This window comes from Halichondria panicea, chromosome 1 (assembly GCF_963675165.1).
Source record: "Halichondria panicea chromosome 1, odHalPani1.1, whole genome shotgun sequence".
NCBI lineage: Eukaryota > Metazoa > Porifera > Demospongiae > Suberitida > Halichondriidae > Halichondria > Halichondria panicea.
The window spans coordinates 7,771,047-7,791,937 of NC_087377.1; the positions used below are offsets into that span (position 1 = coordinate 7,771,047).

General features: G+C 41.0%; 2 protein-coding genes across 2 annotated transcripts; one reads left to right on the forward strand and one right to left on the reverse strand.

The window, feature by feature from the left end:
* Nucleotides 1–1,499: 1,499 nt before the first annotated feature.
* On the reverse strand, nt 1,500–8,636 carry LOC135339034 (uncharacterized). The gene is made up of 11 exons (XM_064535146.1): nt 8,458–8,636; nt 7,835–8,134; nt 7,397–7,711; nt 7,252–7,334; nt 6,931–7,174; nt 6,550–6,873; nt 6,203–6,481; nt 6,084–6,149; nt 3,458–3,552; nt 2,004–2,054; nt 1,500–1,944 (listed from the first exon to the last, which is right to left on the reverse strand). Exons 1-11 carry the CDS (start codon nt 8,549–8,551, stop codon nt 1,738–1,740), a joined length of 2,058 nt encoding a protein of 685 aa, XP_064391216.1. The 5' UTR covers nt 8,552–8,636; the 3' UTR covers nt 1,500–1,737.
* An 810-nt stretch (nt 8,637–9,446) lies between these two features.
* LOC135338949 (uncharacterized) lies at nt 9,447–12,201 on the forward strand. Its single transcript, XM_064535047.1, has one exon. It carries the CDS (start codon nt 9,503–9,505, stop codon nt 12,155–12,157), a length of 2,655 nt encoding a protein of 884 aa, XP_064391117.1. The 5' UTR covers nt 9,447–9,502; the 3' UTR covers nt 12,158–12,201.
* The last annotated feature ends 8,690 nt before the right edge of the window (nt 12,202–20,891 follow it).

Genomic DNA, 20,891 nt, shown 5'->3' on the forward strand with positions numbered 1-20,891 from the left:
CTGCATGTCCCTTCTCCCGAAAGTGGGACTACTCTTCTAGCTGGCACCTTGAGTGCATGTGTGCCGGCAGTTATCGACCATTATGACATTACGTACGAGTCTACAGAAAGGTAGAGCTGGAATCCACTGACCCCCCACAAGTCACTACATGTATAGCCACTCCTTCTGTTCTCATCACTATAACTATAGTGGACAATGATATGATGGTAATTAGTGATACATTATGTAATAGAGCTTTAGTGTACTGATTACAGGGTTTTGCAGAATCTTTGCAACAGTGATGTGTAAAGGTTAGAGCCACACTGTGGTTACAGATGAGTAGCAGTACCAGGGTTAGGGTTAGGTCACTAAAATATTTTGCAAGTGTTGATTACAAATAAAATACAAAAAAGCTATACTGGTATACTGGTATGACACAAGTTCCCTGCCAGAACGCAATAATTATAGTCAGATAGTCACAAAGGGGCACTCATTCGCAAATGTTCTGGGGGCCAGAGAGAGCTAGGATTAGCTCTTTCTCTCTTCCCCCTCCCCCCTCTGAGAAAAGGTCTGGCCCCCAGACTATGCTCATGCAATCTCAAGTTGAGGTTAACTCATCTGTAACCACAGTTTTGATAATAATTATGACATTGTGGTCACGCATGCATGCCACTTGATGCATCTTGGTGCAGAGTGTATGCATATAATTATCAGCATACTTTATCAAAACACTGCGAATTCGAAGCAATCATGATAATTATGTTACTTGTGAAAGTTGAAACTCATGCAGGTACATGCATGTTTGTCAACCACTTATAATTATTATGTAAACTTAGTTCTCTGTTGTACGGTGCACATGATTATTATACACTCTGAAAGCATGAGGTAGGCCTGTATTACCCATGCACCTTGCATAACATTATCAGTACACTAAAGCTCTATTACGTTTTTATACCACTGACCATGCATCATTAGAGTGACGAGAACAGAGCTAGGGAGTGACGTGGATACAGTGACTTAGGGGTCAGTATAGACTACAGCTGATTTACCGGTTGTAAAATTAAAGCCATGGTATGCCTCCATGCACGTTTTTCTTAATGTCTGTCTCCAAGTACGATTAATTTTTGTTTGGGTGGTGTGATAATAATTGTATACATGTACATGTATAATTATAATGTTATACATGCAGGTCATACCACTTAGTTTAGTGCTAGCTGCAGTGGTGGTATAATATTATAGTGCTTTCAGCATTTACTTATCAAGATCTATAGGAACAAATCATGTTTATTATGAAAGTTGACACTCAGGTGTTTGCTTGTCACAATTGCAATACAAAGCTGATATGTAATTGAAGAGCGTAGCTATTATTATAATACATAAATAATAATACACTCAAAATTATGGTTATACTACAACTTGATATCTTCATATTATCATCGACAATGACAACTTAACGTACCCTCTCAATCATAATACCAATAACAATAATACCATAATAATATTATGTAAACGTAATACTTCATTTTGGTTTGCCTATTCATAATTATAATGGAATAATGATTATGGCTGTGAACTCATTTTGAGACAGTATTTTAGTCATGATATCACTGAGTACTTATTATCTCTTAAAACTATGCACGAGGTCTTTCTGTATAAATCTACATACACCTGAAGCTATAGAAGTCATAATTATGTGCAACAGTTCAGTAAGTTAGTGCAGTACAAAACTATTGTTTCAGTGCGATAGTTTGCAACATATCAAACAGCTGGTATACGAGTTAGAAGCATCGGCTCATCATATATGTGGGGTGGACTAGGACTTCTTTCCGTCATCTGACTGCACGTACCGCTTCTGATATTCAAAATATTGTAGGCATCGTTTTCAGTCAGCAACGTCACTGGATCATACGCTTCATTTCGCTTTAATCTAATTGGACCATCACAAATGCTTAGCAGGGTTGGTTCCTGCATGTAATATACATTTTATATCGAAGACATTATTTACTATAATTATGTATATATACCTGTTGAGTGGGATTTGCCATGCTTGATACACCAAGGCCTGTGATCAGATTCTGTCAAATAGAATAAGCCCAAAATATATCAATAATTATACAAGATGAAGGGTATAATTATGGTTGTTGCATGTTTGAGCAAAAGATCAAAGAAACCACAGTGCAAATATATGGAATATTGCACAGTGAAGCCAGGCACATCAAAGCTAACAAACAAGTCACCGCACTGCAATATGCCATATATTTGCACAACCAGAAAGCTTGGACAAAAGTTGGAATGATCTCTTTTCAGGGGCGTAGCCAGGATTTGAGAGAGGGGGGTGCTGGATGAATGGATTGTCTGAATTACCAGTGCGCTCCGGCGGTGCAAAATACGCCCCAACGGGGGGGGTCTGGGGGTACTCCCCCAGAAAATTTTTGTTGTTACATGCTCTGAGATTGATTCTAACACAATCTGGCTAAAGAAACGAGGGTACTGCTGCTTTGAGGGTACTGGTGGTTAAGCCACATCTTCATCTGAATTATGTCCTATATATATATAAAATGCATAGTTTTGAGTTGTGACAATTAAATCATGCAGCTGCTAACCAGGTTCTGCTTGTGAATTAGCAGGACAGGGTGGCAAGCCACTTGCAGTTTTGCAGTGCTGCTCTGTGAACTGGGCTCAACTGAAAGAGTGACGTGATGATGATGGTGATAGCTGCTGAATAGTCTGCAACTCTGTGGGGGACCTTGGTCTGCTCAGCCCACGTGGCTTTGCGCATGTGCACTGGCTGGAATGAAATTTGGAGGTGGAGCTAGCTAGTTGGAGGTGGAGTTTTGAGTTGATCGCAACATTAACATACCGTACGGGTAGAAAATTTCGAGGGTGTAAATTTTCGTGCAATTCAATATTCTGTCTTATTTGGAAAATTTCGCGGGTAGTAAATTTCGTGGAGTTAGGGTGTGTCACTATCTCGCATGCGTAAACAAAGCCTTTCGCGGGTTTTAATTTTCGTGTTCTGCAGCCACCCACAAAAAACGCGAAATTAAAACCACCTCGAAATTTTCTACCCGTACGGTAAGAGCTCTAGTTTTCTCATATCAGCTAGCTAGCTACATGTCGCTTAGCTAAGGAACTTGTGGAGCAGAGTCTGAGGCCAGAGGGGGGTGCTGGAGCACCCTCTGCCCCCCTCTGGCTACGCCACTGCTTTTATATTGTTCCTACAACTAACTTTTTTGTGGTATCAAAATAAGGAATGCGGAAGGCATGAACTCTATGCTTCTCCCACGCAACAAATCAGTTATTGCATAATCTCTCGTGCAATATGCCTGAGTAATTAGTGGTCTCGAGGCCAACGGCCCTCGACCACTTGTGCTCATGCAATAACTAATACATAAGCAATCTCCATTTTGAACACTTGGAATTTTAAATGCATGTGTTTCTATTTGAATATTAATTTTGTACTCAGTTAATATTATACCTTATCTGTTTTCCTTCTCCAAACAAACACAATGAAGATCACCACTACTACTAGTAGTACTAGGGAAGTAATGAAAATAGCAGCAGCAATTCCTCCTGCAAGTTTTCAAAATTGGATAACTTAATAATAATCATGCATGTAGGTGATCATAATTATAATTATACCAAATAAGACATCATTGACAAAACAATGATAGGCTGAGTACTACGATTAAGGCTCCCTGTGAAGAACTGTTACTTAGAAGACAAATTTTCAATAGACTGGATTTGATACAGTCTATAATAATTATATATACAGCTGATATATAATTAGGAACAGCAATAATGGGCATTAATGATAAACATTCAAAGAGAGTTTAATAAGGTATTTGTCAGAAATCTCCAGCCACCTTTGTGGATTTGTTATGTGTTGTTCTGACATAATAGCATAAGCCAATGTGTACTATAATTATAGTGACAATTTGTGGTCAATTTCTACAGTAGGCTTGAGGTATCTCAGATAATCTATGTAGCCTCATTTAATTCACGCCGCAATTAAGGGCCTGGAATCGAGGCTGAGATGAATGCATGACGTGATGTGTTTCCAATCCTTTTTTTTTTACGATTTACGACTGAATCCGACACTCCCAGAAATTAGTGCGTATAATCAATATAAATTATAGTAGCATGCAGTGGTAATTTTTGAGGGCGATGTTTTCGTGGATTTCACTACGCCGCAAAATGTTCGACTGCAAAAATGTATGTTCAATATACAAGTCAGCTAAAAGCTAGTAAATGCGAAATTTCTAAAAATGGTCAACTAATTAGACCGTTGAAAATTATCTGCGTATATGCATTGTGTTTCTTGTACACTTTAAATTGTATTCATTGTTGTAGAAGTATGGCTATAATAATAATTATGTTGTGTTGAAACATTAATAATTTATGATTGCAAGTCATGAATAATTATCGTTAGCATTATAATAATTATTATACTCCATCCCTCACATCAACATAATGCCAATATAATTATATAATTATGGACCGTGTATGCCAACAAACACACTACCGTATACCTCACTTGCGCATGCGCACCAAGGCATAAATATTCATCAAAATAGGTATACACATGTACATGTACCTGTATGTACAGGTAGCAATAAACACAGTCAGTCACAGATACAGAATGGACGATCGTGCTGCATGGTGACTCAAACACAACATGACCAAGACGAATGTCACGGACAAGTTCCGCACAGACTTTATCATCAGTGCAGTACAATTTTGTAAAGCTGCTAACGCCAACAACAATATGCGTGGGTGGATGCCCAGGAAAAAACAGACCTAATGAGAGATTAGAGTTCGACACAAGACTACGAGACAGGAATTGTATTGTCAACTCCAGCAACAGAGCGTAAGATTCTAGTCTTTACAAATGATGTGAAAAGAAGAACATGGAACCCTTATAATTATACAGCAACTATAACAGGGGCAATAAAACTATTATTTAACTATTATGCCGAGGAATCAAACTAAAACGCTATATATAGGACAAGACAAACAGCTGTGGTGCATGGTCAGACATGCCTAGCTGATCATGAGATCAAGATCACAGAAGAAAACCTTAGAGACATGCACTGGGACTGGAGTGTTACAAAAAGGGCACTTGGCGTGTACTGGTACGGAAGTAGGCTCACAGTGGAGTTAGCAATAAAAAACATAGAGTCTTTGTATGAAAATTAATATGTCTATATAATTATGTGTAGTGCAATCTGGATGTAATGGTGTACCTCAAACTAAAGACATGTATAGTATAATTATATAGCCAACGTGCAAGGTAAGCTTCCTATATAGCTTTTATTCGAAAAGAAGCTTAAAACACCAAAATCTGTCACTATACCAACTAGAGCACTAAAGTGCAAACCCTTGGCTGCATGGTGACATGACATGATTATAAAGAAACTGGAAGAGTGATATAATGCAGTGCATGTAGTGATGAATATCATGTATGACTAGGCTGTCTAGCACAGCAACTCAGGAGCTAAACCAGACAGGAGGTATGCTGAAACATTTAAGAACAGGATTTTAGATAAATATATGCATATGCACTGTGGACTAGGATCACAGCAAAGAAACCTGGAGTCTCATGCAGAGAAGTATGGCTATTGTATCAACCCTTTTCCTCAAACACACAAAGAATTATTGGCTTATGTTTCGAATAATAGCCGCATATCTCTGGGCTAGCTTATGTTTCAAATAATAGTCGCATTTAGAAGTATGCAAAAAGCTTCTTAGGTTTAGCTCACCTTTTCTGCGAACAAAACAAAGATTTCTTTGTAAAATCTGCCAAATTTTAAGCTTAATGCTACAATGTTTCCCTACGTACAAATTGTGATGCCTAAATCACCAGGTATAAGCCAAACTGAGCAGTGACAAACACACACACGGACACACAGACAGACTGACAGACTACTGTAACCGAGGCCGCCTATATGCGCCTCGGATTAATAACTTGTTGTGTGGACTAAACCCAGTGCTATGGCAGCCAGGTGAGCATGCAGACTCAGAATTTACACATGCAGACACACAAACCAACAGACTAGCCCTGGCCTCCTATATATGTACCTCGAGTTAATTAGTTTGCTTACCTACTATCGCTGTCTCTGAGTTATATACATCAGGGGTTGCTGGAGTATGAGCATCTGTACGAGTGTCTGCAAAGGATACAGTATATAAATTATGATCTGCAAATATGATACTGGTTTACCTGAGGCAGTAGTAGAAGTGGACAAGCCAATGGGAATCACGGTTTTGTATGATGGCACTTCATGAAGTGTATTAGACCATCGTTTGAATATGGCAGCAAAGTAGATTCCCTGAGGCATGCTTTCAGTGCAGTTTTGGCCAGAGTCAGTGACAGTACGTGGAATCAATGTGATGTTGCCTTGGTGAAGCCCATACTGGGAGTGGATGATCCCCACACAACTAGAGCTGCAACTGATGCAAATCTTTCCGTTGAATTCAGTAGCATTCACATCCTCTCCTCCTGGATTGGGTGGTATATACAGCTAGAATTTACAAGTTTTGCATCACATACACTCATGGAAACTGTACCTGCACTGGATTCAGTGGTACCATATCGAGTGTTATTCAGTGTTGTATTTGGTAGAACAGCTGAAAATACCAGTTTTCTCTCAGGTGTCATAACATCATTCAAATCAAATACAGCCAACTTATAAACACGATCAGCAAGGTTACCAACAGTGGATGATGTATTTTCCCTGTACACAACTTGATAGTGTAAATCATAAGGGGAGTCAACAGAGTACACAATGGCAACGAAACCAGTATCATTAGACTGTGGAAGATAGTTGACAGTGATTGAAACTTTATTTTCCTCCATAGTTAAGTCGGTCACTTTATACACATCATGAGTACCTAAGAAAATATTCACAAAAATGCCATTGGATGGGTTACTACAAGTTATGTACGTACTTATATTCATGGTCATAGCTGATGGTGTGTTTTGGGGATTAATTTCAGCCAGTACAGTCAAATTACATCGTCGATGGCGTTCAATATTACAGCTACTACAGTTAAGATCAAGTACAATCATCTGTGTATTTCCACAAACTTCAGTTATCTGATCAGTGGAGCAGATACACAGATCAAAACCTTCTTGGTCAATGTACTGAATTTGAACGGAATAGCTATCTGGTACTTGACACTCATGAATTAGCTGCAAATGGAATGCAAAATTAATGGGTACATTATACATATTATACGTAGTATATATCACCAAAAAGTTTAACTCACACTTTCGGGAAATGTCACTCGCAGAGGGCTCAATTCCGTGTTAGTAGTGAAATTAACCTCATCAATGGGTATTGCTTGTAGTTCTGTTGCACAATGTAGTATGTATTAATTTAATTAATTAATTACATTGACTAATCAACCTTACCATAGCTAAACCGTGCTATACTGATGGTTCCATTCAAGCTTCCGTCAATGTTGCTTCGTGGTGTCACAGAAAAGCTATAAGTACCCACATGATAGGCTATATCAAACAGATATTGGGTGGTAGTGATGTTACATTCAGACTGCAGCAGATTATCCTCTCTTTCATAAGTGACGTTATACACATCCACACAGTACTGTATGTCTGGTTCAGCAGTGGTCAAGTTCAGGGAGAAGGGAGCAACCCATGTGACGTTGAGTTGTGAACAGTTCCTAGCAATATTGTTCACAGTCAGGTCAGCGACAGCAGGAAGAGGTCCTGGGTAATTACACAACTGCATGCATGAGTATATACATGTATACATTTGTGTGTCAGGATTAGGGTTGGTTCAATTAACAGCTATAGTACATGTATAGTGCACAACAACACACAATAATTTACCTTGAACTTGCAAGCTAGCATTTACTGACAATTTGGATATGAATCCTCGTCCGTCTCTAACCACCGCTTCACATTGGACAACAGTGTCATTGTACTGTGCTGTGGCTGGGATGGTCAGTGTTGCTGGAAAATCACCAGACGATAGGGTAAGAGTCACATCAGGTGGGTACTTATCCTCAGTGGGAAACTCTTCATTGAGCCCCCAATTGTGATTTTGTGCTCCAAGATACAGACACTTGAACAGTGCAGTTAGCCCTTGGGCCTGCACCACTGATACTGGTTGCACTACAAATTGGCATGCTGCAGATAGTAAAATGCATTCACATTACACTAACTGCTAATATGCTAGATCTTATAATACCCTAATAAAGGTGCCACTTAATTCTTTCAACACCAAACTGGTGAATAGCCTGGCTATAATTATAATTGTGTGACAAATCAAACCTTCAAGCTATAATTATTTTATCCATGCACTTTGAATGTGGCCATCGCTCTAAAATAATTGCCTTATCATAATTATGGGGCGGACACAGTAAAATTGCTTGCCATGCAGGTGGAGACAAAGCAGTATTCCATGACAGATCTACTACGTGGTACGTCTTATATAAAATATTCATACTCACTTGTCAATACAACAGTACGTGATAGTATGAACGTGACAGCTGTCAGGAGTATCACCAGTCTCTGTGACCATCTATAGCTATGATGTGACCTCATCCGACACGATATCTAGACTGACCTTGCAAAAAATCTTGCACACAACTGTCTTGCATGCACACAAATGTATTATAGTGTAAGCTTATACGTACATGTAAGTCTATCTAGCTAGCTAGACCAGAGATAGAGTAATGGATTGGCAACGGGAGTACTCACGTGATCATTTCACATTGACATCAACCATCCTTGATGCGCATTATTTCCCGGCACAACGCCCGCGAAAAGAAGTAATAATTAGTTAGTTATTAGACTTTAGAATTGCGTATAGTAAGGCTACACGTGTCCTGTGCTTTATTTAAAGTGAAGTCCAAGCGTGGAAGAATTGACTGTGGTGCTCTAGAGCTTGAAAACTAGTTATATTGGTCTGTGCCCCCTTTTTTTGACTTCTAACCTAAGCGTTGTTAGAGCCGATTTTAAAGTAGGCACTAGCCAAGGAGCTTGCTTGTTAACTAAGCGCTCAGCAAGACTGGAATGGCTTGCTGCAGATGTAATCGCACAGGGCGCTGCCAAAACTGCAGATGTGTGAAAAGTGGTCGTCTTTGTCAGGGTTGTCTTCCTCAAAGACTGGGGTCGTGTGTTAATACCGCCCATACCCCATCACCTGATGTCACTGACACTGACATAGCCTCTCCCTCACAACCATAGAACAGTACAAGCACTCAGCCCTCGATGGTACCCACCTCGCCACATCCCTCGAATGGACCAAATACTCAGGAGAATACAAGTCCCCCTAATTCTCCTCTCCAACTTCCAGGCTTTTCACCAACCATAGCAGGGACTTTCACCTGGGGTTCATACGATGCCCCCACGTTCATAAACTCTCTCAAGGCTGCCTATAATGAAGTGGTACATTGGAAGCCAAACTTCTTCAAGGTTCCATATGGCACAACTGGGAAATCGTTTGTTTCAGAATTGTCTAGACTGTACAAAGCTTTCGCATCAACATCTGCCATGGAATGCATCGCACTTAAAGCCACCATTGTCGCACCCATCCTATTGCTACAGAAACCCTCTGCCAAGTCCAAGGCCAAAGACCATAGTACCTGCCTTGAAAGACGCCTGCGTACATGGCTAGATGGCAACCTGCAGGACCTACTCTTAGAAGGAAGAACAATTCAACAGAGAATTCCTAAACAGAACCCAGACATCAGCGAGAAACATGAGAAAAACCTTTCTCGGTCCTTTGCTAACAAAATGTTTGAAGGGAACACAAAAGCAGCCATCCGCCTGCTAACAGAAGATTCAAAGGGAGGTGTACTTCGCTTGGGGGACCACATTGGGGAGAACCAGACAGTGAAAGATGTGCTGATAGAGAAACACCCTCCAGCTCAGTCCGCGTCTCCTGACTCTATAATCAAAGATGATCCACCCGAGGTTCATCCTGTACTATACGAACAAATTGATGCCACCCTGATAAGATCTGCTGCCTTGAGAACTACGGGTGCAGCGGGACCCTCTGGCCTTGATGCCGCCTGCTGGAGAAGACTCTGCACGTCCTTTAAAGGGGCTTCGAATGATCTGTGCCACTCCATCGCCATCTCTGCCCAGAGACTTTGCACCAGTCTGATAGATCCATCCACCACTGCCCCTCTACTAGCATGTCGTCTAATAGACCTCAATAAAAATCCGGGCGTACGCCCTATAGGTATAGGAGACACGGCAAGGCGGATCATGGCCAAGGCAATCTTGACAATTACTAGACAGGATGTACAGGAAACCACTGGTTCAGTACAACTCTGCGCTGGACAAATTTCGGGCATTGAGGCTGCGGTACACGCAGCTACTACACTCTTCCAACAAGACGACACAGAGGCTATCCTGCTTGTGGACGCAAGCAATGCGTTCAACGCACTCAACCGCCTTGTGGCCCTGCACAACATCCGTCGTCTCTGTCCCCCACTGGCCACAGTTTTGATCAATACGTACAGGGTACCAACTGAACTATTTGTTGATGGTGACGTGCTCTACTCCTGTGAAGGCACCACTCAAGGGGACCCCCTAGCTATGCCCATGTACGCATTGGCTACAGTACCCATCATCAAGAGATTACATTCCCTCTCCGAAGACATTGATCAGGTGTGGTATGCGGATAACGCCGCTGCAGCAGGGAAAATTGTCAGATTACAGGAATGGTGGACCAATCTTTCTACACTAGGTCCCAAGTTTGGATACTTTCCAAACCCCCAAAAAACATGGCTTGTCACCAAAGAGAAGCACCTTTCCTCAGCTACAACCCTCTTTGCTAACACTGGAGTGCAAGTCACCTCGGAGGGCAGACCATACCTAGGGGCCGCACTTGGCACTGAAGAATTTGTCACCTCACACGTGCAAGACAAAGTTGGAATGTGGTCTAAGGTTCTGGATAAGCTAACTGTGGTCGCAGAAACACAACCACATGCTGCTCATGCTGCTTTCACTCACGGTCTCTCCAACAAATGGTCATACCTCACACGTACCATCCAAGGCATTGGAAACCTCCTAGAACCGCTGGAATCAACAATCAGAATGAAACTTTTACCCACCCTGACGGGTCAACCACCCCCATCCGACGAAATGCGTGACCTCCTAGCCCTACCAGCGAGATTGGGCGGTATAGCAATAAGCAACCCCACTGCTGTGACTGAGGCAGAATTCTCCGCTTCCACCAAAGTTGCTGGCCCCCTTAAGAACACCATCCTCCAACAAAGCTTCGAGTATGCCACAGAAGTAGCCGAGGCTCAAGTGAAAGCCAGGAATGAGGTCCGCCGATCAAATCGGGAACACTGTAAACATACAGCGGACACCCTGAAGCAATCCCTTTCTACCACTCTAAAAAGATCTATGGACTTAGCACAAGAGAAAGGCGCTTCTAACTGGCTCACCTCCCTCCCCATCCAAGAATTTGGATTTGCCTTACATAAAGGAGCTTTTCGAGATGCCCTCTCACTTCGCTACAGTTGGCAACCATCAGGAGTCCCCTCATCTTGTGCATGCGGCAAACAATTCTCAGTCGATCACGCTCTGTCATGCCCTAAGGGCGGTTTCACCATCACCAGGCACAATGAAATAAGGGATTTAACGGCCAACCTACTCACTGAAATTTGCAGTGACGTCTGTGTAGAGCCTGAACTACAACCTGTAAGTGGTGAAGAACTAATCGGGCTGTCAGCAAATGTCCAAGACGGTGCCAGATTAGACATTGCGTGTAATGGCTTCTGGGGTGGGCGCTTTGAACGTACATATCTAGATGTACGAGTGTTTAATCCCCATGCAAAATCAAACCAACACACCAACTGCTACAGGAAGCATGAACTTGAAAAGAAAAGACAATACGAACAACGCGTCAGAGATATCGAACACGCCTCATTCACTCCTTTGATGATGTCAGCCACAGGTGGTATGGCCAACCAGGCCACTGTGTTCTACAAAAGGCTTGCCTCAAACTTGGCAATCAAATCTAATGAAAGCTACAGTAGAACACTGTCCTGGCTAAGGAGCAGAATTACATTCTCTCTCCTACGCTCTGCCATTCAGTGCATCAGAGGATCCCGCTCCAGTCGTGGACAGCCAGCCAGGTCCCAGAATCACCCCTCAGCGGACCAGCGGACCTGGCCAACTCGGAACTAAACTTCAATGAATAAATACATGGTTTTAACTTTTACATGACTTTAGTTTTTTCATTACATTAACCCTGTCCTCAATAACGTCACGTATGTCATGTTATAACATTCAAAAAAAAAAAAAAAAAAAAAAAAAAAAAAAATTTTAAGAAGCACTGCCGTAGCCAAATGATGTTTTGCCTATACAGATCCTGCTTATTTGTGTCTATGTTGACGAACTGGCCTGCATACATTTCCTTGGTTAAATCTCTTTTGTATGTTTTTTACATTTATAACCAAAAATGCTAAAATGGAGGCTGTAAAAGACGAGAAAGTTTTATATTAGTTTGTGCCCCTTTTAAGAAGCACTGCTGTTAGCCTCGATTCCAGGCCGATTAAAATATGTATTTTAATCGGCCTTGAATCGAGGCTACACTGCTGTAAGCCTATGATGTTTTACCTACATATCTTGTTTTTTTGTGTCTTTGTTGATCAACTAGGCTGCATAAATTCTTGATTTTGATTTCCTAAAGTTATAAATGGAGGCTACAAAAAATGAAAAAAGACTTTTTAAAAGTCGACGTAGCACATCACAGATAGTCACGTTTTTTCGACCGTTGCCTACTTTATCTCTGGCTAGACTGACCTTGCAAAAAACCTTGCACACAACTGTATTACTGTAACTGGTAATAAAGTGCGTTGTAACTTGTATCAACGTAGCCTCGAACGCCTAACCGTTATAAAAGCGAAAACTCGGCCTGGAATCGAGGCTACATATAAACGTACATACCAGGGGCGGATCCAGGAATTTTGAAAAGGAGGGGCAGTTTGAAGAAAATTTTTACTAAAAAAAATGTCACTCAGTGTAACTTTTCTGATCACATATTGATTGATGACAGTATGACATACATAGTAGTAGCCTCAATCCCAGGCCGATCCGTCTCTAATTGAACGCTAGGTCGCCGGAGGCGACCTAGCGTTCAATTAGAGACGGATCGGCCTGGGATCGAGGCTAACATAGTAGCAAGAGATAGCAGAAATGGATGAAATCTTGCTCTTCAGCTTCAAAAGTCTACAACTAGAGATCGTCTGCTATTCTGCATGCTGCAATAATTGATTGCTGCTCTAAGCCACACCCACTTCGTGAGCCAGAAAGGGGGGGCACACCCTTGTGCCCTGCACTGGATCCGCCACTGCATGCACTGTATCGTTGAATGAGGCTTTAGATTCTGATTCTATGTACTAAACACTCATTAGAGTTCCAGTTGTAAAATCTGAGCTAGCCTCGTTTCCAGCCGAGTTGTCTAGCTAGGCCGCCAAATATTTAAAAAATCGGCCTAGGACCGAGGCTAGCTCAGGTCTAGCCTCGAGTCCAGGCCTAGGTCGCCTATTAAATTAACTTCTTTCTATTAAAAAAAAATCGGCCTGGGACCGAAGCTGTTGTTTATCTTATTTGTACACTGTACATGTCACGCGACATTGTTGTTTTCTTTCATTATGTACACTGCAAAGTACCTGCTTAAAACTAGTCTCGCGGGCCATACTCCACAATCTGATACTAGTAGTATCAGATTGTGGAGTATGGCCCGCGAGACTACTACTAGTATCAGATTGTGGAGTATGGCCCGCGAGACTACGACTACTTAAAACAACTCAGGTTGACTGTTAATAAGGGCACACACCTATACTAAACACAGCTCTTCAGACTGACGAAGGTACAAAGGAAAAACATAAATTTATAGATGCTATAATGGGACAAGTACAAAATGTAACAAAGGCTCCAGCTCTCACTTAGCCTCGAATCCAGGCCGATAATGGGCCTGGTCTCGAGGCTAGCTCTAATTCGTTCTGTTGAAAAATGTAACAAAGAAAAATCGAATGGGACCACGCCTAACTAGATAGTTTAAACGCATCACGTGCACCAATGTTTTCAGTCAAAAGGTCATTTGCTGTTTTTCAAAATTATTCTCGTTGTAGTGACAATTTTGTGGGTGCCTTTTCTCAATATTAAATGCTTTGGCAGATTATTTTTTTTGATTTGTATATATGTTGTAGTACTCGTGCTAGTAAATGAGGTGCAAATGTTTTGGAGTGATCAAGACACCCACTCTTGATTTATAACAACTTTTATGTACATGTTTTTTAATATAATTGTCTTTTTAGGATGTGAAGCAAAAAGCTCGTAAGAAAAAATTCAAGCCATCCTCTATGTATTAGTTAATGTACAGTGTAGAGAAGTTTATGACTGTAAACCTCCCGACCACAAGGCTACATTTTGATACCAAGAACATCCTCTATGCTTATTCCATTGTTGAGATATCACTGAAAAACTACATATTCTACTATTTCTACCGTTTTGATGACATCACAAGCTGCTAACCACAAATTGATGACACTTTAATCAACCACATAAGTGGGCGTACAATAACTGTAGGCCCACTCTTAATTACGTTTGTGGTTGATTAAAGCGTCATTGGTTTGTGGTTTGCAGCTGCGATGTCATCAGAAAATAGTAAATTATGTAGCTTTTCAGTGTTATCTCAGCAATGGAATAAGCATATAGGATGTTCTTGGTATCAAAATGTAGCCCATTTATCTGTAAAGTTACTAAAGAAATTTGAAAGCTAAGCTATTAATTTTTCAGAAGTTATTACTCTATCCAAAAGTGTACCTGAAAACCAGTAAATCATGAATTATAAACACTGTGAACATATTTAAGACCTATAAAGGGATGGTCAGGATACCTAAACCATTGAACAATTATGTGATGAAGTCTAGGACCTTAGCTGTACAAGATTACTGTTTTATTACTCTATAACCGATTACAATTTGCTGTTGTTCTATTAATCACCACAAACCCACCACCTTATGTTTCCATGGAAAAATTTTTGAGTATGTTGTAGCTTTGTCATTCACCTACACATTGGTATCAACATCATTTCTTAGAAATATTCCAATCGAAAGATATTTACATTTAAGTACAGCTACTCACAAATTTGTGGTAATCTACTCTCTAAGCTGGATGCACTGTTAGCCTCGATCCCAGGCCGAGTTTTCCCTTTTATAACGGTTAGGCAAACAACCGGACCTGGTACTAGTTGTCTGCACATGCGTCAACCAATTAGCCCATTTCTGGCTATTAGTGTATTCTCGTTCACTTTTGTGACATTTATATTCGTGTACTATAATATATATCGTGTACGAAGTCAGTTCCCGTTTTATCATTATTGGAATCGATTGGAATGGCTCTTAGCTGAAGCTTCTGTCTTCTCTGAAGCTTAGAAAACATTATTCTGAAGACTGAACAACAAGGGAAGAGGTATAAAGCTTTGTTAAGCTTATTAAGGTCAGATATTTTTGTGTGCCCTATGCTATCAAGTCTTGTTCATGTTTGGCAAGATCTAGGTAGACTATATATAGTATAAATTATGGTGGATCAAGTGAACAGTGTGAGCTAGAGAACTTGGTGCTGCCATCATCAGCTTGTTGACAATGGCACTATAACCTGTTTAATACGAGAAATTTAATATGTATACAGATCTACACGTATTTAGAATGTCAACTTCTCTGTACAGGAGCAATGGCTATCCCAACAGTGCTCCTCTTGGCTATACTAACGGAGGAGACTGGACAGTTTAAGGTAAGGGTTTAACTGTCTTTGGTTTCTTTTAATATTGTGCTATACTCCCAGGATTGGAGTATGACCTGCTCGTTCGAGCGTTGCTGGGTAGCTCAGAGGCATCAAGAGAATCTACGTTTTCAAAATTTAACTGATTTACGAGTTGGGGCCTAGAATCAGAGAAGTCCAGCAGCCTGCTAAATCTTTTTGAAACGTAATTTGAAGGCATTCAATCATCCTGAAGTTGTCCTGGGTCACTGTAATCGTGCTGCAGCACAACTGGCGACTCCTCAGGCCCTTGTGAAGCAGCTCTCTATGTGCATATTTTGTGTACTCACTCTGTGCATTTTCTGTGTACAAATTTCGAAATATTTTTTCCGACCACAAATACAATGAAAATTTGACGCATGCGCAGACAACTAGTACCAGGCCCAGTTGTTCTCCTACCGTTATAAAAGCGAAAACTCGGCCTGGGATCGAGGCTAGATGCACTGTATGCACGTTACAATATGGATGTCAACATGCATATGCACGTTACAATAATTACAGGGCCGGCGGAACCGGTCAGGTTGGTCAGGCCAAAACCTGACCACTTTTCTTGAGTTCACTTATTTATTTGGTAACGGTCGTTAACATTAAAAATGAAAAATTAATTAGTTTGGTAATAATCGTTACTAAACGGTGCTGGTAATAGCTAGATACTGTAATAGACTAGTAGTACCGCAGGACAGACTATCTAGTGTCAGATCTAGCTGCTAGCCAAAAGAAAATGTCTCTCTCCAAACTGCAATCGAGTTCCTTTCAGTGTCCTCACATTGGTGCCACTCCAAACCGGTATCATTCACCGTCTCAGAAATTTTAGGTGCAACCTCATATACCTGTACCAATATTAATTTTTGTGATTGTCTCAATTAAAATGTCAATTTTAAAATTCATTAAATATTACTCAAAATGCACCAGAATGCACCAGCAAGCACCATTCAAAAAAATTTCCCGGGGGAGGACCCCCAGACCCCCCTTTATGAGTCTGGCCTGACCACTTTATATTTGCTTCCTCCGGCTCTGAATTATGCATGCAACATACATATGCACGTTATAATAATAATGCATGCAACAAGCATAATTATAAACATTAGTATTATGCTGCATGGGATGTCAATAATTATGACCTCAGCATACTTATATTATACACTTATACCCAATGCATGCATGCATGCATGTCCATATACAGAGGAGTAGGAAGATGTTTTTGTAAGGGGGTGCTGATGTGGCTGGAGGCTACTGAAAAATCTGGGGGTCCGGGGGCTTGCCCCCGGAAAATTTTGGCATTCTACATTCCCGGAGATAAATTCTGAGCAAATTTGGTATAAATTATCAGTATCAAAATTTGCCCAAATAATTAATTCTACGTGAGTTTACCTGGATAAATTGTTCTGCTATTATAGAGTGGGTATGAATATACAATAAGGTTCATGTTCATCATCAGGTTCATGTTCATGTGCAATGTGCTTGCTCGAGATATCTACGATGTGGTTCATCTAGCTGACCTTTGTACTGTGTACGTAACTATGCTTGTTTGAGCCCTTTCTCGGTATAGACAAATAGTTAGATAAGTGATACTAGACAGGCTAGATCTAAATAGAAACAGGTTCTATTCCGCTATATGCAATTGAAATACTGTAGCTAAACTATAGCAAGCGTTCATGCAAATTGACTTCACTATTGCTGTGCCAACAATTCTTAGATAGAGAGCAAAGTGAGTACAAAATGGCTGCAGGAGCACAAAGTACAGTGATGGAGGCCCTGGGTGGGGCTCACATAAACAAAGAGAGGAAATGTTAAACAATAGTGAGGCTAAATACTAGAGTCCAAAAGTACAACTTAACAGCAGCAAATTATGGTTTGAATTGTAGTAAATATTACGTAATAAAGTATAACATGTATGCACCAACAATGCTAGTATAGCTAGCTAGCTAGCTAGCTAGCTCTAGCTCGACTACTAGCTAGCTAGCTATTCTGAACTTCATGGAGCAAGTAGGTAAGGTAGCATGAGATAAGGGGGTGCTCCAGCACCCTGAGCACCCGTGCTTCCTACGCCACTGATATAATAATGATTGATAGACTGATTGGTACACACAACATTAATTATTGAGATGACTCCTCCACAAGACTCCAATTTGAGATTATAGGCGTGACATCTTGATTGTGCACGCGCAGTAAAAATATAAGCCCACTCCACGTGTACCGACACGTGTAGAGTGGGCTTCTAAACATAATCTGCCCTGTTGGCTACTCTCCAAATCTGGAGGCGAGAAAGATAAAGAAGAAATACCGACAGTGTATCAGACTCTGAGCTAGCTATAGCTAGCTATACGCATGGCTGACAAGATTACTTGCGCCAACAATTATAAATTTTATTGTGCTAGTCTTATTCTATATAATGAGCACTTGCACTTTAACCCAATGACCACAATAATCTAGACTCCACCCTTTCCGCCTACAAAATTACAGCTCGTATAATCAGAGATACAAAAGAAAGGGGATTGGAAACGACCGCCCACGCCCTATGTAAAAGGACTGACATCCGGTGAAGCACTCTGTGTAATTATTGCGCTCGCAAATAATTACATGGAGGACTGCGCTACGGTTTTGTATCCCTGGTTTCTAGCTCTCCTATCCACTAGAGATCACTCAGGGCCTGGGAGATACTTGAGAGAAGTAAGCTTATACCACTGACAAGCTCTAAGTCCGTTGTCTTTACTCTGCTTCCAATTTTTTTGAGTTTAGCTTGAATTACTCTATGTCAACTTTTCTCTGTCCCTCCTATGAAGTCAAAACAGCAAAGGACATTGCTTGACTTGGTTATTATGTATCTAAGTGCTACATAGAATGGCTTTATGCTATAAATAAGCTGTACTGTTCATAAACGTTTGCAGTATAGTCCTTTAAACTGCTTTAGTATACTTTTAGACACATCACGGGCCTGTCCCTCCTACGACTTCATAGTAAAGGCTATTTCTTCTTGCATAGCATTTATTTGTCTAGTAATAGTGGCTGCGTTGCTTAGTCGACTTTTTAGAGCTAAATTCTCTTTACTTTTTAGAAAAATCAACATTAAAAATTATCAATTTCACTGTTTCTATGTACAGCACATTGTAGAGCAGTCAAGACAGGTAATGAGCATGCTGACTATAAATATAATCCTGTGTAGTTTTAGCCACGCCCTATAACGCGGAATGCTTCACGCAAAAATTTCGTAAAAATTTCGTTTCCAATCCCCTTTCTTTTGTATCTCTGGTATAATGTGTAAGTATACGTGCATGCATGCACATGCACATGCCATTATAATTGTGTAACGTGCATGTATATATATACATGTTGACATGCATGCATATCTCTTTCCTTGGCAATCTGTTGTAGAAATTACAACAACGGTAACGAATCGTTATGATGAATTAGATGAAGTTGTATGTGAGCTCCTCCCTGACAAACAAACAAACTGTAGTCTAGGTAACGGCCTTATCAGTCAAGTAGGCTAAAAATCTGTGTCCTTTGATGTAAGCTTTGATGTCTCTTTGTGCATATGTAGTTATAAAAAAAAAAAAAAGAAACCTTTGTCTAGCTAGGAAGAGTAGCAGCAGTAGTAGTAGGAAGAGTAGCAGTAGTAGTAGCAGTGCAAGCAGGACTAGACTAGATTAAAAAGTTGGTGGAACGAATAACTGACCGTTTGGACGTCACCTGGCTGCCAGACTTTCATCTGGACTCTTCCCCCTGAGTAGTTGGCCTTTCTCTAAGCCACAAAACTGAGCAAGAAGCTGAAGAAGCAGCTAGACAGAGACATGTACCTAGCCTTGAGAATTGGGAGGCGTGGCTCAACTAGTTAGCCCAGCCCAGAGGAATTGTTACCGTGGGTACTGAACAACCGTAGAAGTAGGGCTACCCCTGGCTTTACTGAATTAACTAGCTGTGTCTGCTGTCTAGTTGGACCAGATTTAGCTAGATAATGGGGTAGAGAATAGTTGAGCGGTGCTGTGTGTAGCTTGAACTGTACTGGCTGGCAAGAATCTAGTAAGCACCCTATGCACTGATAACTCGTCAGAATGGAGGGTATGTTCTAGGGATCTGGACAGCTGTACATCCAAAGGAGCCAGGGAGTGCCAATCATCTTCTCCCAGTCTCTGACACGCTAAACAAAAGGAGCTAGAACTGGGAGTCCCAGCTAGAATTGCTAGCCGGATCTAGACTAATAGAATGACATGGAGGCGTGGTGAGGCGGGATCCACACTAATTGATCGACCTAAAGACGCTCCTGTTCCAGATTTCACGAATGGCAAGGAAAGGGATATTATAACGTGCATATAATATATGCATGTTGACATGCATATATTGTATGTGCATATGCATGTTGACATGCATATTGTAATGTGCATTATATGAATGCACGCGTGTGTACATTGTCATAGTCATTTTGACACAGATAACACCCCATAATCCTCGACCTCGACCACATCCTACCCTCTCTCAACAAAACAAAGGCATGCATCTAGGAAGATATGAATTCAACCGTAAGACACTTAGTAACCTCACTTGTCACTGAAAACAATGTATGTGGCTTCGATTTACGCCGCAATTAAAGGGCCTGTAATCGAGGCTACGATCTGTAAGTAGGATTGTGCCGTATGACGTCAGAGGAGGGTTGACAGGGTCAAAGGTCACTAATGAATCATTACGTGAGCTTATGTTTGTGCAGTAAATTTGTAAGTGTGACTGCACATCTCGCCCTGATTCTTGTGATAAAGTAGCCCCTTCATGTTACTGCTGCTGCAAATTAGTTAACTTTTAGCTACTCGCCCTTGGACCAGAGAAATCTTGCAGTGCCTAAAAGGGGTGACCTCTCACAAAGGTCGTAGTTCTGTCATGTCAAACTGACCTCTGACCTTTATAAAGTAGGAGCTACCGTGCTGTAGAGTGAATGTATAGCTCAGCTATATCATCATCTAAGTATACTCTTGTTTCCAGAATGAAAAGGTGGCCTGCTGGCTAGAAAAGAGCTTGATAAAAGTAGGTTCAAGGTTCAAGTATTTAATAAAGACTACGTCATTATTAACTTTTTGGCTTTGTGACCAACCTCCTCTGGTATGAC

Coding starts and splice junctions, on each gene's coding strand:
- LOC135338949 (XM_064535047.1), top strand. CDS start 9,503: ATGGAATGCATCGCACTTAAAGCCACCATTGTCGCACCCATCCTATTG.
- LOC135339034 (XM_064535146.1), bottom strand. CDS start 8,551: ATGAGGTCACATCATAGCTATAGATGGTCACAGAGACTGGTGATACTC. Junction 8,135..8,457: donor ACGTACTGTTGTATTGACAA/GTGAGTATGAAT, acceptor TACTATCTGCAG/CATGCCAATTTGTAGTGCAA. Junction 6,482..6,549: donor TACCACTGAATCCAGTGCAG/GTACAGTTTCCA, acceptor CACCCAATCCAG/GAGGAGAGGATGTGAATGCT.